Consider the following 16894-nt stretch of genomic DNA (forward strand, 5'->3'; position numbering starts at 1 on the left):
ATTGTAAGAAAATGGAGCCATAGATCAGCGAAAGGTCCCTAGGAGAGGACCCAGACTGAAGACAGGGGTCCCTGCCACCCCCACTCATATGCCCATCTGGACTCTTCCCTTACATAGCCTCCTTCCCCTTCCCCCAATCAGAATCCTCGCTTTGGGGCCCAAGCCCCAGGGATAAGCTCCACCCCTCTCCCAGCATCCTAAAGTTTGGGGGCTGTGTTCAAGTCAGAGATTTCCAAGTAGGGGTGTGTTGGAGGGACTTCCGAGGGCGGCTTGTCCTGGAAGAATGGGGGAAAGGTGGCAGCAGCAGCCGCTGCCTCCAAGGACATCTGTGTCGCTCCCTGGGAGACCCTCTGCCCTCTCCCCCTCCCACCAGCCCCGGCGAGCAGGGACCGAGCTTGCTTATTATCACCTGACGCTGTGCAGCCACTGATCCCATTGGTGGAGCCAGATTCGGTCTGGCTCTTTCGTTCTTTCTCGCCTTCCCTGCCTCTCTCTCCTCCACGCTGCTTTGATTTCGCTCCTGCCTCTCTTTCTGTGCTCGCTCGCTCCCTCGTCTGGGAACAGCGTCTCACCAGGGGCAGCAGGGCTTCGCTGCAGAGCCAGACAGGAGCTGCCTGCGGGGCATGGAAGCAACCTCCTCGGCAGCCGGGAGAGGAGCGCGCGCGCTTGGCTGCCCGTGACCCAGGAGTCCGGCCGCCGGTCCCCTGCCTGGGGAGCTCGTCCACAGAGATCTCTCCCTTCCCTCTCTGCCAGGTCTTGCTCCGCAGAGCCCCGTGAGGCCAGGTGAGTGCCCTTCCTCCCAGACCATCTTGCCGTCTATCTGAAAGGCTGGGAGCTGGCAGCTCCAGGGTCCTGCCACTGTTCGGGATGCCCACCTGGATTGCTGGGCCAACGACCTTGTCCCCTTTCCCCCAGGCTTTTGGCAAAGGACTTAACAGCTGGATCCAGTCTCCGGGGCGACACAGTTAGTTACCCCGTGACCATTCTGCTGCAGTCAGCGATGCCAACAGGGACAGCGGGGTGGGGGAGCTTTCCTTCTGGCATGCTGGTGGCTTCTTTGAATAGGCATGGGGAAGGGGCACCAGTGTGTGCCAACATGTGTGCGCACTTGGGAGGAGGATGGAGGTTTGCTTGCGTAGATAGGTCTGCGCGTAGTTTGCTCGCGTGGGGGTTTCCACCAGCTTGTGGCATGTCTAGGAACCCAGCTTTCTTGCACGCGTGAGGTACATGTGTGTGGGGGGGCTTATCTGAGTATCCTGTGGGTATATGTGGGTGAGGGCCCTGTGAGGCAGTGTATTTAGGGGGTGGACATGTCACTTGTCATGTGGGTGGAAGTACATGGGGGGGGGGGCGTATGCAACCAGGCGGTTTCTATGTGGGGAAGTGCAACTCCAAAGCAGAATGAGGTGGGTAGGTGGAAAGTGTGGGCAGAAACTGTGGTCTGTGGGAAGACCTGCGTAGGTGCACAAACCTGTTGGCGTGTGAGGGATCAGACTGGCAAAGTGTGATCAGAGGCAAAATATGCTTTCAAAGTCTGTGTCTATGAGATTCCAGAAGGATACCAGAATGGGGGGGGGGATTGGACGTGGGTGCAAAAGTACATGCGTACAGGCATGCAGGCAGGCATGAGGATTGCATGCCTTCTTGGGGAGGTGGCACACATGCATGTTGGTGCCGGCAGCTTCCTCTCTTCCCCAAATATGGCTGTGAAGAGGGGTGCATGCTTGTGGGGGTGCAGGAGCCTGTGGACAAATCCTGTGTGGGACTGCAGGAAGGTGACAGTTTTCGGAGGGGGCATCTTAGAGGGTGCAAGGTGGCGCAAGGTGTCTCAGTACATAGGTGAGCCTGTGGGAATGAGGAGGACTGAAGAGGTGTGTTCAGGGGTGGGTGGGCACCCTTGGCACATGTGTGCGTGCGTGCATGAGCGCCGCCTGTGTGTGGGTGTGTACATGCTGGCCTCAGGGTGGATTCACATGGGAGAGTGGGTGTTTCTAGGGTGTTGCCACGACCTGTCGCTCACACCCTGCCTTTCCCCAAGCAGCTGGGCATAGAGAGGCTGGGTTCACGCCCACCTTGGGCCACCCTAGCTGTGTGTTCTCCCAGTGTCAGTCATTGCCACTCTTGCAGGTCAGGGCGGGGGAGTCATCCCAGCTCTCCCAAAACTGGAGAGAGCAAGGGATGAGCAGCTGCCAGGTCCTGGGCCCTGAGCCCCCACGGCTGCCCCTACCTCTAGGAAGAGTCTGAGGGGAGGAGAGATCAAGCAAGAGCAGGGGCCCACTCATGGAGCAGGTGTAGGCTGCTTCCCTTGCCAGGGGGAGCCACTCAGGGCTTCTCAGGTGGGAGTGTGTCTGTGCTCCTGTGTGTGGGTGCCTGTGTGTGTGCATGTGAGAGGCACACACGTGTCTCCTTGGGAGCTTCCAGCTTGGATGTGGGGAGCTGGTAACTCCCCTCTGCGCCACACCTGTCCCCACAACTGCAAACAGGTTTATTATTGTGGGGTTCTTTCCAGACACCCGATCCCATCTGTTCTATTTTGGGGCGAACCTGGCATCACTTCCATGCGTATTTACCATATAATTCCCTTTATGTGAAGCCATTGGCATTTTCCTCTAAGGTGGGAGACTAAGATGAAGCAGGACAAGGGACACCTGGGGCAGGTAAGGGCCATCAACCCCAGCCTCTTTCTATACCTGTCACCCAGGCAGCCCACAGGTTAATTTAGAGGTGCCAGGCTCTGGAACAGGCTTAATTGATGGGAAAGTGTGGGCTGGATCTTCTGTAGGCTATAAATAAAAGTACCTGAATTTTGCAGGCACAAGGTGCTTTCACCCTAGCTCCTAGGCAAGGGGAGAAGAAGAAGAGGGAAGAGAGGAGAGGAGGAGGTGGCATGAGGGTGTGCTGGATGAGGGTGTGCTGGATGCTGGGCTGGAAAGTGTGAGGCTGGATGCTCTGGAGAAAGTCCACCCACATCTGCATCCTCTCCTCCCCGCCTGTTTCTGGGATTCCAGGTGAGTCAGGCCATAGACAAAGCCAGTCAGCTCTTCTCAGTTAAAGCACAGGTGAGAGACCCTGGTATAGTCCTTTCATGCCCGAAGGGCGCCAGATGTCAGGGTAGAACTGGAGGAGTAAAAGAGGGAGGTGAGAGAAAATGCAATGCTTGGAAAAAAGTCAACAAGAGGAAAAATAAAGAGCAAAAACATTTGTGCCCTGTGCATGGCCATATGTCATACACATGCCATGTGTCACACACATGTGATGTATGTGTGCACACACACACACACACACACACACGGATGCAACTCTAGCTCAACCTTAATGATAAAGGGTTTGGCCTCCAGAGTGCAAATCATCTGCTGGCTGTGTGGCCTGGGATGCTAGCACCCCAACCTTAGTTACCTTGTCTGTAAAATGGGGATAATCACAGCACGTACCTATTGCAAGGCTCACATGAGATGACGTTTGTGAAATGTCGTACCTGTCGGCCCCCAATAGACATCAGTGTTGAAACATAATTAATTATTCAAGGAGTCAAGTGAGGATCAGCCAAAAGAGAGTGTCAAAAAAGTCATGGGTGGAAAGAAGAGCTTGAAGCAGGCAGTGATCCATGCTGCCCCTTCCACCCTGGGTGGATCCACACGCACCTGAGTGTGGATCAGGCCTGCACTGTGGGGGCCCTCACTGAGTTGTCCCCAGGGAGGAGAGAGGCCTGAGCCGCAGGGTCTTGGCCTCTGAGGATTCCTGGCTGCCGGGCCTGCTACCAGCCTCTGTCCTCTCCTCTCTGTCCCCTCAGCAGGTGCTTCCTGCCTCTCCTCCGCTGCCTCTTTCCCATTCTCTCCACCCCCACCCTTTCTCTTTTCACGCCTGCTGGCTTGGGGCCCCCTCCCTCCTCGGCTCCATCTGCTATAAATCTGTCCCTGCCCAGCGTTGTAGATTCCCACTGCCTCTGCCACCTGTCAGGTACCTTCTGCTCCACAGACCCTCAGAGGAGAGCACAGAGCCCCCCAGAGACATCCAGCCCACCTTGAGTCCCTGCCCTCCAGGCCTCCCATGCAATCTTTCCTATCAGATCTATGGGGCAGGGGCATTCGATGTATTCTCAGGCTCCACTTCCCAAGGGATGTTGGGAGCAGCGCATTCCAGAAAGCTCCGTGGTGGGAAGGAGGTGCTGATCCTTCCCCTTGCTCTCAGTCCCCACAGGACCCAAACCAGAGGGCAGCATGGAGCTGCTGTCCACTCCCCACAGCATTGAGATCAACAACATCACCTGCGACTCCTTCCGCATCTCCTGGGCCATGGAGGACAGTGACCTGGAGAGGGTCACCCATTACTTCATTGACCTCAACAAGAAGGAGAATAAGAACTCCAACAAGTTCAAGCACAGGGTGAGTCGAGGGTGCCCAGGGGTGCTTTTCCCCACCTCTGTTCCTGAAGGAGGCAGGATAATAGGTAGCATCAAGAAAGGGGTCGGAGTCCAACCGAAATCCAAAGTCTTCCTGGGTCATCTTGGGAAAGTGATTTGACCTCTCTGAGCCCGAGTTCCTCTCCTGGTGAAGAGGGAATCATCACACCCCGCCTCCCAGGGTTGTCGAGAGGATTCCATGAGTAATGTCTACGTGGTGTTTGGCACGATGCCTGGCACAGCGTGAATGCTGTTATCAGCGTCATGACTGGGACTTCAGACGGGCAGAGCACCCCGGGCTGGTGGGATGGGGCCGAGAACATCACATGTGGGGATGACATCTCAGGTTCCAACAAACCCTGGGCTCAGGTGCGGCCCTGCTGTTGACTAGGTGAGCGGTGGGACCCTCAGTAGGTCCCCTTTTGCCGGGTCCTTGATGTTCCCTTAGGCCCCTGTCATTTTCTCTGTCCCTCACCTGCCCGCTGCCCAGCTGTTTACTTGGTCTAGTAAAGGACTGGGAGAGGGTCCTGGAGGGTGTGTCCTTTGCTTGGGTTAAAAGCCCGTATGGGGTGGGTGGGAGGAGGCCTCGCGTCTCCTCCAGCTGGCAGAGGGGCAGGGGAGAGTGAGGTGGGAAGAAGCTGGCTCTCAGGACGACAGCAGCAGTGTGGGCTACTCACCCTCGCTCTCTCTCTCTCTCTCTCTCTCTGGAACTGGCTCTCCTGATCTGGGTGTCTTTTGGCAGGCCAGTTGCCACGGTGATGTGAATGTTCAATACCACCCCCTTAACCCTCCCCCCCAAAGAATAAGGCATATTTTCCCTTCCTCCCTGGCTTCTCAGCATTTGCCGTTGCCGTGGAGACAGCACTGCAGTGTGCAGAGAGCTCTCGAAGTCTCCCTCAAAAATGAAGGTCTTGCCGCCTTCAACTTTGAGGCCTTCTCCTGAGTGGCCTTCTCCCTCGGTCCCCAAGAGAACGGGGCACCAGGGGGATGTAAGGAGAGGTAGAGACCTGGAGAGCCTGTGTGGTTCTGCTTGCTTCTGCAGGAAAATGGCAGCCGGGTCATGGAGCCCCTGGGTCCCCGAGAAGGGCCCTCCCCAGGAGGAAGAGGAGGCCCTCTCGGGAGTAGGATTCTGGGAGAATGTCAAGATGGGGTGTGGCCCTCAGGTTGACCCTTGGCTCTCCATCTGTATCGCCCTTCTCAGGACGTCCCCACCAAGCTCGTGGCCAAGGCGGTGCCACTGCCCATGACAGTGAGAGGCCACTGGTTTCTGAGCCCCCGCACAGAATACAGCGTGGCCGTGCAGACGGCGGTGAAGCAGAGCGATGGGGAGTACCTGGTGTCCGGCTGGAGCGAGACGGTGGAGTTCTGTACAGGGGGTGAGGCTGTGCGGACACATCACTGCCCTGCTTCCTTGGCACATCTGGCTCAGTGGTGGTCAGGAGGGGGGTCTTCATCCAGAAAACACTTGCAAATGCCTGCTGTGCCCTGGGCACTAGGCTGCAGGGTCCTCCCCTGCCCTTACAGAGCCTGTCTTTTCTCTAATGAGAGACAGGCGTCCCCACATTCCGGTAGGCAATGCCACCTCCGTAAAGGGATGGAATTACTTTTCTGGCTTGAACGCAGCCTTGTTTAAAAAAAAAAAATCATAAAACACACATAGCAGAAAGTCTGCCATCTTAACCCTTTTGAAGTGTGCCGTGCAATCGTGTCAAGTATATCCCATGTTGTGCAAGCCTTCTCCAGAAGCTTTCCATCTTGCAAAACCGAAACTCTACAGCCATTAAACAGTCACTCCCCATTCCCCTCCCGCAGCCCTGGCAACCACCATTCTCCATTCTCCATTCTCCCGCTATGGTGTTTGACTCCTCTAGGTGCCCCAGATAAGTGGAATCATCCAGGATTTTTTCACCTGAGACTGGCTTGTTTCTCTTAGTGGGATCTTCTCTAGGTACACAGAAGCTGTAGGGTGTCATCGCTTGCTTCTTCCTTAAGGCTGGTTGATGTTCCATTGCATGGATAGACCACATTTTGTTTATCAATGATCCATCAATGGTCACTTAGTGGGACAATCACATTTTTCTTTTTCTGAATTTCCCCTAAGCCTATTAAAATGGTCCCTGCAAGCTCTCTTAGTAGAGCCTACCTTGCATATTCCAGCATAAACCAACTCTGGGCTTGTGTGTGCTTGGCCACCGATGACCCAAGATCTGCCCTAAAATATTTCATCCCTTTGGTGCCCATGTGAGAACTGCTCCAGATTGCACTCCTATCACAAGGAAGGGTCAGGGAACATTCTCTGCCCTGGGGCCTCCAAGGCTGCTGGCTCCATCCTCTGCCAAGGTCTATGCCCCAAGTCTCCTTGAGCCACTGCAAACCTACTCTAGGGAGGTGCTCCTTCTCAGAAATGCACATGCATGGGCATTTGGTTCAAACTGGGGAGGTGGAGATGGCTGCAGTCCAGTCCACCTTTCTCTTGCCAATCAAGTGCCCTGACCAGTAATGCATCAGCAATGAGGAAAGGGCACCTTTTTCTAATTAGTACCAAGACACTGTCCAGCCTGGCAGCAGCCTGACTGTGCCCCAGAGCCCCAGGCCCAAACCCAAGATTCAATTATCCTCTCCTGGTGCCAGCTCCTGATTCTCCTGAAAGACTCAAGCAGACAGCCAGTGTCCTCGCCTCTGCTCTGCCTAAACATTCTGTTTATGGAGCCTGGGCTTACTTTTCCAATTCTTCATGCCCACCTGTCATCATAATGGCTTTCACATGGGTGGTGGAGATAGCCTCTCGCCCACCTGCTGGATTTGGGGGGCCCTGCACAAGGGACCTTGCCTTCCTCCCTCTTTTGCCTGTTGGTCCTCCTTTCACGTGGGCGTGGCCTGGGATGAAAGCCCCTGAGGCCCCTAGCATGATAACAGGGCATCCTGCCTTTTCTGGGCTGAGGGAACCCTGAGCCTCTGGTAGCGAGGACACAGAGGTGACAAGGATAGACAGCATGCAGCTCTCCACACTCCCAGTTGCAGCCAGCTGGCTTGTTCCCATCTGAGTCCAAGCTGCTGCTGGGGCCTGTCTAGTCCCCTTGCTGCTCCAGGAGATAGAGGTTGACTGGTGAGCATGCTGGGGGTTGGGCCAGAGTGGAGGGAGACGAAGAGGCGGTGACCCTGCAGCTGGCCCTCGGCTCACCTCGCCCAACCCGGACTGTTGCAGATTATGCCAAGGAGCACCTGGCCCAGCTGCAGGAGAAGGCTGAGCAGATCGCTGGCCGTATGCTCCGCTTTTCTGTCTTCTACCGCAATCATCACAAGGAGTACTTCCAGCATGCCAGGTAGGGTGGCTCTGGCCCCCACAGGCCTCTCCTTCCTCCTCCAGCTCCTCTGCCTGGTGCCCTGACTGTCCAGGTCATCTTAGGCTGCTAGAGCCTCTTCCAGGGCCCCCTGCTCTCATATCACAGAAGTGACTGCTACTTTGGGATTGGATTCAGGGAAGGTCGAGGACTCTGGGACGGGGCCACCTGGCAGAGCACCATGCCAACAAGCCCGGGCAATGAGGTCTGGCTTTGATTTCCACTCTGGGACAGTTCCTTCATTGGGGTCTACCACCGTAGGTCACCATAGGTCTATCAATTCAGGGCCTGGGATCACAGAGGAGGTGACGAGGACGATGCAAAATGAAAGAGACCTGAGCATGGAGGGCTCTGGGGAGAGTCCAGCTGGCTGGTTAAGCTGGGTGCTAAGGAGTCAGGGAAGCTCCTTGGGAAATCCTAGGGTGCTGCTGAGGGGCTGGTTATGGGGAATCAGGAGGTGGGGCTTAGTAGGCCCTAAACCTGTTGTCCAGCAGAGCAGCCTCAATTTTATGTGCCTATGACCCATCTATGTATACTTTTCTTTGGGGAAAAAAAAGAGGGGTTCTGTAGTCCAAAAGTGTTTGAAAATTGATGGTCCAATCCAACACCCTCAATGTACAGATGAAGAGCCTGAGGCCAAGGGGGGCCTCAGTTGGCCAGTTGAGCCAGAAAGTCACTTGTCCCTCAGGGCAGCCAGGACCGAGTGAGAGAGTGGTGGGACAGGACTAGTCTACCTTCCCCCATGTCTGAGCACACTGCTCCAAGTCTATGTCCTTCTAAGCTAGGAGGGGGTAAATTTCCACCATGACTGTCTTTATCCTTATAGGCAGCTAGGGTAGGTGTTTGGACCCTACCCAGTGCAATGGGGACCTTGGGGCCTTTGTTATTTGTATTAAAAAGAGAGGCCGTGGACTGGTTTGGATTCCTTTACCAGCCAGGAAGAGACAGGGAGCACCCCTGTGTGCCAGGCTCTTACGAGGAGCCTGGATATAAAGACTAAGGCACAAGCCATCCTTTTAAAAACCTCAGAGTCTGGTCTGAGGAATAGAAGGATTTAATGTCATAAGTATGGGTGATCATTGAGCGAAAGTCAGTGTCGAGCATACTAGGTAGCCAAATCTTGATTGAATTGCAAGTACCTCATGTTTCTGGAAGTTTCAGAGGAGAGGGAACCCTTATGCTGGTCCTTGGAGGATGATTAGGAATTGCCAAGCCAGGTGGAGGAAGATGGGAAGGGCAGCCAGGCAGAGGGAACAGCCCTGCAGAGGTACAGAAGGAAGAGAGCCCATGGCTGGGGGTGCTACCTGTGGGGGTGGGGTGTTGCCAGGTACCAGAGGCAGCAATGAGTCCAGAAAGACCAGTTCTTGAGGGGCCTTGCTAATCTCAATCAAGTCCCTTTGAAGGGTTTTCAGCTGGGAAGAAGCAGGCTGCATGAGCTAATCTCCAGAGCCCGCCTGTGCTTGCATTCTGGAATGTTCCATTTGTGACTGGTGGAAGCTGTTGGCTGTAGGGAGCTTTGGGAGCCAGCAGCCAAGCCTCATCGCAGCTAACCGGTGGCATTGTCTCTCCCCTTTGATGCTTGTCCTGGGTGGGCAGGACCCACTGCGGTAACATGCTGCAGCCCTACCTGAAGGACAACAGCGGCAGCCACGGCTCGCCCACCAGCGGCATGCTGCACGGGGTCTTCTTCAGCTGCAACACCGAGTTCAACACGGGCCAGCCCCCCCAGGACTCCCCTTATGGCCGATGGCGCTTCCAGATCCCCGCCCAGCGCCTCTTCAACCCCAGCACCAACCTCTACTTTGCGGACTTCTACTGTATGTACACAGCCTACCACTACGCCATACTGGTGCTGGCACCCAAGGGCTCCCTGGGGGACCGCTTCTGCCGCGACCGCCTGCCCCTCTTGGACATTGCCTGCAACAAGTTCCTGACCTGCAGCGTGGAGGACGGGGAGCTGGTCTTCCGTCACGCCCAGGACCTCATCCTGGAGATCATCTACACCGAGCCTGTTGACCTGTCCCTGGGTACCCTGGGGGAGATCAGCGGGCACCAGCTCATGAGTCTGTCCACTGCCGACGCCAAGAAAGACCCCAGCTGTAAGACCTGCAACATCAGTGTGGGCCGCTAGGGACTCCCGGGGGGCTGAGGGGCTGGGGAGAGATGACGGGAGGGTGGAGGTGGGTGGCACAGGCTCAGGGAGCTGGCTTTCTCTCCCTGCCCCCCTGCTCCCTCGGCTCCATCCACTAGCCCCTCCCCCACCCCTTGGCATTGGAGGCAACGATGGTGGTCCTCTGGGTAAGCGTGGCCCACCCCAGGCCTGGTGTTCTCCTCGGGAAGGCTTCTCAGCCTCGGGAGGCCAGTGGGTGGTTTGGATTTCTGGAGAACTCCCCCTTTGCTCCCCCCATTCTGGCTCTTTGCCTTATCCAGGCCTCCACCTCCCAGGGTCCTGCCCGCCTCCCAGGCTCTCCTGGGGAAGCATCTCTGGGGAAGCAAGCCCATGTGTAGCTTGGCCGCCTCCAGGGAGATGCAGAGAGCTGTGGGGCGCCTCCTTCTTAGCCCCCCCACTCAGGGCCACCCCAGAAAGCCCCCTCCTTACTGAACTGGGCCTGGGGGCTTACCGTCCAGGCCAGCCCCCTCCCTCCTTCCTATAAGTAGCCACCTGCACCGCTGTCACACCCTAGCTGCTCCTTGCCCCAAATAGCCCTCTTCCTGCATGGGAGAGCTGTCCTTCCCCTCCTCCACCTCCCACTCGTATGTCCTCGACGCTCTAGAAAGGGGCCCTCTTTCTTCTCCTGGCTTTGGGGGCTCGGGGCTGTTGGGATTTTCCTTTCTTCTGTGTGGAGATGGCACATTCCCCAGCAAAACTTCTGCCTTGCTCAGAGAACGCTGGGGTCTGGAACAGCAGCTGCCAGGGTCGAGGAGGGGGGAACAGACCCCTGAGACCCTTTTCCCAGCCGGAAGCAGGCTGCCCCATGCCTTAGTGGGGCTTGACATGGGACTGAAGAACTGAAGGTCGCCTGCAGCGCCCTGGCACCCCAGCTGGCTGTGCGCTTCACTCGCTCGCTCTGCCATGGTGCCGTGACTGTCCTGTGCCTGTGTGTGACCCAGGCTGTGGGCCACTCCGCCTCACAAGCCACCTCCTGTCCTGTCTGCTTTCCTGGCCACTTCTCCAGGACGTTGTGGTGAGGGCCCCCCTGGGCTCCCTGCGTTCTCCCCAGTTCCTGCTGTTGTATGGGGCATGGGGGTGGAGAGGTGGACTCCCCATGACAAGCAAAACATTGGAGAAAAGGGGAGGTTCTGGCGGAGACCATGGACAGCAGCCTCAGTGACTCTTGCAGAGGTGACGGGGACATGGATGAACAGCTTGATTTCTGCAATGAAGAACAGAGGGGCCGACAGGCCAACAAGGCCATACCTCAGTGAGGGGCAGGTGGATGGCCAGCTGCTGGGGAGTGCTGCAGTCAGCTCCCTCCTTGGGGCGGGTCAGGAGCTCTGGGGCCTCTGGGAAATGTGTGGAGAAGGAGAGGACATGGGACCCCAGGCCCTCTCCCCTGTGCTGACGGCATTGCTGTGGGGGTGGCCTGCTGCCCTCCCCTGGCTCCGTGTCCTTCCTGGGCGCCTGTGCTGTGCTTGCGATGTGCATCAATAAACCACCATGGCCACAGGGCCCCGCCTGTCTTCATCCTTAATCCTTTCAGGCTGCCATATAGAAGGACCAGAGACCAGGTGGCTTAGAGACAACAGACATTTTCCTTTCGCACTTCTGGAGACCGAAGAGTCTGAGATCAAGTCACCAGCAGGTTGGGTGCTGGTGAGGGCTGCGCTCTGGGGCACAGACAGCTATCTCCCCACCTTGTCCTGCTGGGGTGGGAGGGGCGAGCAAGCTCTTCAGCCTCTTCTATAAGGGTGCTAATCGTATGCATGCGGCCTCACCCTGAGCCCCACTTCCTGATACCATCACCTGGGGTATGGAGAGCACAGGTGCCTCTCTTGGGCCCTGGGGTGGGTGGGGAGGAGAGGGTGAACTGCACTATCCACAGAGGAGCTCAAATGGGGATGCCCCCCACTCCGCCTACCAGGACAGGCCACTGGAGTTTGTGCCAAGGGTAAACCCAATGCTCCTGTAGGCAGCAGGATTCAGAATGTATCGCCACATCTCCAGCTTGGAAGGGACCTTGGAGGTCATCTGGGTCCACCCTGTGCTTCCCCAGGGACACTGGGGCCTCTTAGAGGAAGACCTGTGGTCATCTGGGGGCCTCACCAAGGTCCCTGGGCTTTGGGGCCCCCACTGAAGCCCTTGAGGCTGCTGCAGCCTGCCATGCCACTAGATTTCCCTCTCCTGAGAGTAGGGATGTCCCCTCCCCCACCGGCAGGGCTCTGCAGATCTGAGTCACCTCTGCGTCTATTATTATGGACTTATTAAAATGGTCCTGGCTGAGAGGAGCCAATCCAGAAAAGTCAGAGAGGCATCTCACCAACACTGCCTGAGTCAGGGCCAGGTTCACATGTGTCATCGGGCCTTGGACCACAGTCTCTTTGAGATAGGAAGGAAGGCTGAAGGACAGGCAGCTGCTTCCTGAGGCCCAGGGTGGGCTGGCGGGGGGGGCGGGCGCGTCGAACATCAGCCCTGTGAGTCCACACAATGGCCCTGGACAATGCCATTCCTACTTAACAGATGAAGAGACTGAGACTAAGACACAGGAAATTAAAAGGGATGCCTGTGTCGTGCACCGATAGGTCACAGTGCCCAGGATTTGATGCAGAAACCTGAGTCTTCCCATTTTACTGTCCTGGGCCTGCCTCCCTAGTGAATATCAGGAGGCCCCTTGGACAGTAATATGCAGGTGGGGTGGTCTCAGACGCGTGGCCCTCAGGTTCCCTCCACACCTCTGCCAGCTAACCAAGGCTGTGCTAGTTACAGAAAAACTCCAGGGGGTGCTGTAGAGTCACGAATGCTTTGGAGGCTTATTTTTAAAGACACAGTGGGCGGCACTTTAGCCTAGAATTCCAAGGTTGGGGAGAGACTCCAGGGTGCACCCTCCTGCCTCGGGACAGATCTTGGTGCTCAGATTTCTCCAGAGGCTCCGGGTTCAGTCTTCCTTTGGAGAGCCCTTTGGGTTTCTTAGGAAGTGGATAGGCTTCCAGAGTCCTCTTAGTGGGGCACAAGGGCAGCGGGGGGGAGGTGAAAGGCCCCGTGCAGTTTCTTCCAGAAGACTATTTCCACTTCCTTTGTCCAGATGGCCACTCCCCAGCACAAGGCCAGCCTCGGGCTGCTTGAAGTACCTGTCAGATGGAGCAGGGTCAGGACATCTGTCAGAGTCTGCCCTGGGCTCCGTTCTGACCAGAGATCTATCTAATCTGACCCATAGAAGGAGGAAGGTCTCTGTGTGAGGCGCTCTCGCGCACACACACACACACTCCCTTGGCCGGGCTGAGAGGAAACCCAGGAGGCCCCAGAGGGTGCCCACGTGAGGGCTCCCCCTGGACTCTGGCTGTCTCCCATGCAGGCAGTGGGGGACATGCCGTGGCCAGAAAGCAGGTAACAGGTGGGGTGTTCTGCTGAGCAGCACAAACACACGGACACACCCAACAAAAACACGTGGACGCACACAGGTGCCCCCCAACACACAGCTCCCACGCTCCCCTCTGCCCAGACGTGTGCCCACATCCCTGCTGGCTCTTCCCTCCCAGGCCAGCCTCGATCCTCTTAGTCCAGGTGGGTGAAAGCCCACGCCTTCCACAAAGCAGCAGGAAGGAGGGGGCCAGCTGGAGTCCCTCATGGGAGGTGTCTCTTCTTCCTGGTGGGAAAAGAGGTGGCTGGGGTCTCAAGGAAATGGAGGGACGCCTTCCGGAAGCCCAGCTGAGGTGATCAGCTGTAAAATGGCGTGGCTGCAGCATCTGGAGGAGATTGGAACCAGATGTCCTGGTGGGGGAGGGGAGGTGTGGGGCAGCAGCAGCAGCTCTGGTTGGCAGGAGTCTGGGTCGGGGGTCTTGGGGGTCTCTGGGGAGAACATCTGGCTGCCTTCTTCCCCAGCACCCCGAGTCCATCACGTGTATTTTTTGCAAACTGGAGCAGCAAAGCTTTTCAAGGATTCTAGAATCAGCCTCGTTCGCAGGGACAGTCAAGTACAGGGTGTGACACCCGAGGTGCCCAAAAAGGCTACCAGCTGGCCAGAAATCTGTCCCTGCTGCCCCACAAGCCCCTCCTTGCTGTGGGTGAAGCATTGCCCCCCTGGCAGGAGTAGCCATGCACTGAGCCCCAAGGCCAGTGTGTCCAGAGAGTTCCTCTAACCTAGGAGAACTGTAGCCCTGAAATGAGAAAGCTCTCAGAGAGGAAAGGAAAGTAGGTTCACTTAGGAGGAGTCTGCTGTTTGTCAGGTGCAGCGACAGTTTTCTCTTCAAAGTTCCATCCTCATAACTGTGTCAAGTGTTATTATCATCCCAGGTTTACAGGTGAAAAAAAACAGGCTGTGATAAGTTAAGTGACATATTCAAGGTCACACAGCCATCCAGTGTAGAGCTAGGATTCACAGTGAGCTATGTTTGCTCTCATGCTTGGGACCTTTTTACTCCTGAGAGGTAGGTGGGTGGGTGGCGGCAGAAATGAACAGCACTAGGGAGTGAGGAGTAAGCTCCCAACTTTCCTGATTTGACAGTCAAGCCAGGGGTGGGCCCTGGAAGCCTGGACGCCTCTCCCAAGGGTACTAGCCACTTCGACAACCTGGACCCCTACATTCTAGCTGTGTTGGAGCCTAGACATTGGGGTTTCTCTTCCGCCTCTGACTATGGCAGGAAGCGCACTGGGATTGGCTACAGGTTTAGGGAGAAGAGGCCTAGGGAGGGGGGCACCTGGCCAGTGTCACAGAGCTAAGTGCAGCAGAGCCAGGTCTCCCGACTGCCCATCTGGGCTGTCCTCTGTGCCAAGGGCTAGAGAGGTGGTCCTAGAGAGAGGAGTCTGGGAGCTCTGGGCGTGCTTATCTCTGTCTGGTTTAAGGCCAGGAGTCAGAGTTGGGGCAGCTCCAGCATGGCTCTTCCACAGCTAGTTATGCACTGGGGACAGCGGGACCCCAGGGAGACAGGGGCTGGGGAATGGTTGGGGTCGTCACTGAATCTCCCTTAACCTTGGCTCTCCCAAGCTGCACTGCGGTTGGCCTCGTCCAGAGCCCTGACGCAGCCAGGAGGTAAAGGTAGGCTGACTCTGGAGAGCTCGATACTTTCCTGAATTCTGTAGGGTCTCCCGGCCTGCAGCCTCCCGAATGGCTCCCAACGCCCGAGGAGAGCTCTGTTCCACACCTGCTTCCTCCCTGCCCTCCTCTCCTCCTCCCTCCATCAAAGACTGCCCATCCCTGATTACATGTGGAGTGGACATCTGACCATCCAGACGGGCCTGTCCCCCTGCTTCTTGGTTGACTGTGACAGAGAACCTTAAACTGCTGTTAAGGACCTTCTCAGTGGCCTTCAAGATTTGGGGCCACTATTGGGGTGGTTTTGGACCCACGCTGCAGTTCAGGACCTCTACATAAGCCCCCCTCAGAGCTTCTGTTTGGCGTGGGTCTCCCGGATGCTCTGCACCTTTTACTACTGGTACTGAACCTCCCCCACTGGGCCCGCCCTGGACCTGGGGTGCTGTAACCACTGGCTGCCTCTGAAGGTGGGCCTAGTGAGGGCCAGGAGGCTCATTCCTGAGAAGCCTGAGTCTGCTTGGGTGCTGGAGTCTTGGACATAAGCCTGGCGAGGCTATGTGGGTTCATAAGGAGCCTGATTGCGGTAGGGGGCTGGGTCCATCTCTGTGGACTGCAGCCCCGCTGTCAGGACAGGGTTATGATCTTGGCTCCTTTGGGCATATGGCTTTTGAGCAGGGACTGTGGCCAATGACTGTAAGTTCTGTTAAGGAGCAGCCAGTGCCAAGCTGGTGGACAGTTTCTGGGTAGCACGGCCAGGAGGCTCCCACTGCCGAGGGCTTCTATCCTGGTCATGGTCCTCCAGGCTGTCCTGAACAACCCTATCAGAGAAGGGAGCAAGAAGTGGCTGTGACATCGTCACTGGGACTTCACTGCTGCTGTAATGAGCAGTACCCTTCTGGGCCTCTCCCTCCCCTTTGCAGGGCTGCAAGATCCTACCTGAGGCCAGGCAGGGAGGAGAGGGTCCCAGACTGGCTGGCTTCCGGGAAGATGAGGCAGTGGGTGTACCTTCGGCTTCCCACCACTGCTTCCTACTTAAAGGGCCAACACGGGGTCTACTGTGCTGCACTGCTCCCTGGTGGGGGTGATCCCCAGAGTCTAGACACATCTGGCACAGCATCTGCCCCTGTGACAAGGAGGAGCCTCAGGGTAGTGTGAGATTCACCATCCACTGAAGGCTCTCTGGGAGCCTGGGCTGGACAGGCTGTCTGACGCTCTCCAGAGTCTAAACGTGGCCAGCCCAGGCAGAAGAGCAGGTTCCCTCTGTCCTCTTTCTGCTTTATTTCCCTGAGAGCAGGGAGAGAAGGGGAAGGAGAGCCCCCTTGGAAGGGAGGGAGCAGGGCTGTGGATTCTCTCCTGGCCTCTGGGAGGCATAGGTCTGGGCCTCACAGCTGGCTGGAGAGAGGGCAATGGCAGGAAGGAGGGGCTGGATGGAGACTGCAGCCTTGGGGGAGAGAGGGGCTGGAATGTTTGCTCAGTGGCTGCCTAGCAAGTGTCTCCACAGGGGAGGCCTGCGAGGCCAGGAGGCTAGTGCTGGCCCCATCCCAGCTGATGCAGGTTTCCTGGCTCCCAGTGGGCTCCTCTGGTCAGCCGCCCTCACAGCCCTTCATTCCCCAGAAAGGAAAGCCAGATGGACAGACACACCCCAAACCTTTCTATGTACCTCCTCCCTCCACGCAGACAGCCTCTTTATAGAACGTTCTACCCTCCTGTTGTGTGGGAGGGCCAGGAACAGTGTGTGTGCGCGCAACGTGCCTGCAGCCTGCAGTTTACAGGCATGTGTGTGTGCGCGTGCGCTCCTATGCCCAAGTGTGAAATCTCACCCTCACAGGAGGGAAGGAGAGCCAGCAAAGCCAGGTGTCCTGGCCACACGCCGGCCTCGGACACCCAGCGAGCCTGCACATCTGGAAGGAGACCCCCCACCCCCACGTCCCAGACAGCATCTGGCACAGGGAATTGGCTGTAACACT

At 57.0% G+C, this 16894-nt stretch overlaps 1 protein-coding gene across 2 annotated transcripts; it reads left to right on the top strand.

Annotated features, from left to right (window-relative positions):
* Positions 1-1005: 1005 nt before the first annotated feature.
* Phyhip (phytanoyl-CoA 2-hydroxylase interacting protein) lies at positions 1006-9871 on the top strand. 2 transcript variants are annotated; one of them, XM_026397556.2, is made up of 5 exons: positions 1006-1028; positions 4217-4382; positions 5601-5775; positions 7605-7722; positions 9337-9871. In XM_026397556.2, exons 2-5 carry the CDS (start codon positions 4218-4220, stop codon positions 9869-9871), a joined length of 993 nt encoding a protein of 330 aa, XP_026253341.1. In that variant the 5' UTR covers positions 1006-1028; position 4217. The 2 variants fall into 2 exon arrangements, with proteins under 2 accessions (XP_026253341.1, XP_077648818.1); XM_077792692.1 differs by lacking the exon at positions 1006-1028 and having other exon boundaries at positions 4218-4382.
* Positions 9872-16894: the final 7023 nt, after the last annotated feature.

Source organism: Urocitellus parryii, chromosome 14 (genome assembly GCF_045843805.1).
Source record: "Urocitellus parryii isolate mUroPar1 chromosome 14, mUroPar1.hap1, whole genome shotgun sequence".
Taxonomy (NCBI): Eukaryota; Metazoa; Chordata; class Mammalia; order Rodentia; family Sciuridae; genus Urocitellus; species Urocitellus parryii.

What these genes read in the sequence shown, in the direction of transcription:
- Phyhip (XM_026397556.2), top strand. Translation starts at nt 4,218, where the DNA reads ATGGAGCTGCTGTCCACTCCCCACAGCATTGAGATCAACAACATCACC. An exon ending in CCAACAAGTTCAAGCACAGG is followed by an intron (nt 4,383 to 5,600) that starts GTGAGTCGAGGG and finishes CGCCCTTCTCAG; the next exon opens with GACGTCCCCACCAAGCTCGT. An exon ending in GGTGGAGTTCTGTACAGGGG is followed by an intron (nt 5,776 to 7,604) that starts GTGAGGCTGTGC and finishes GGACTGTTGCAG; the next exon opens with ATTATGCCAAGGAGCACCTG.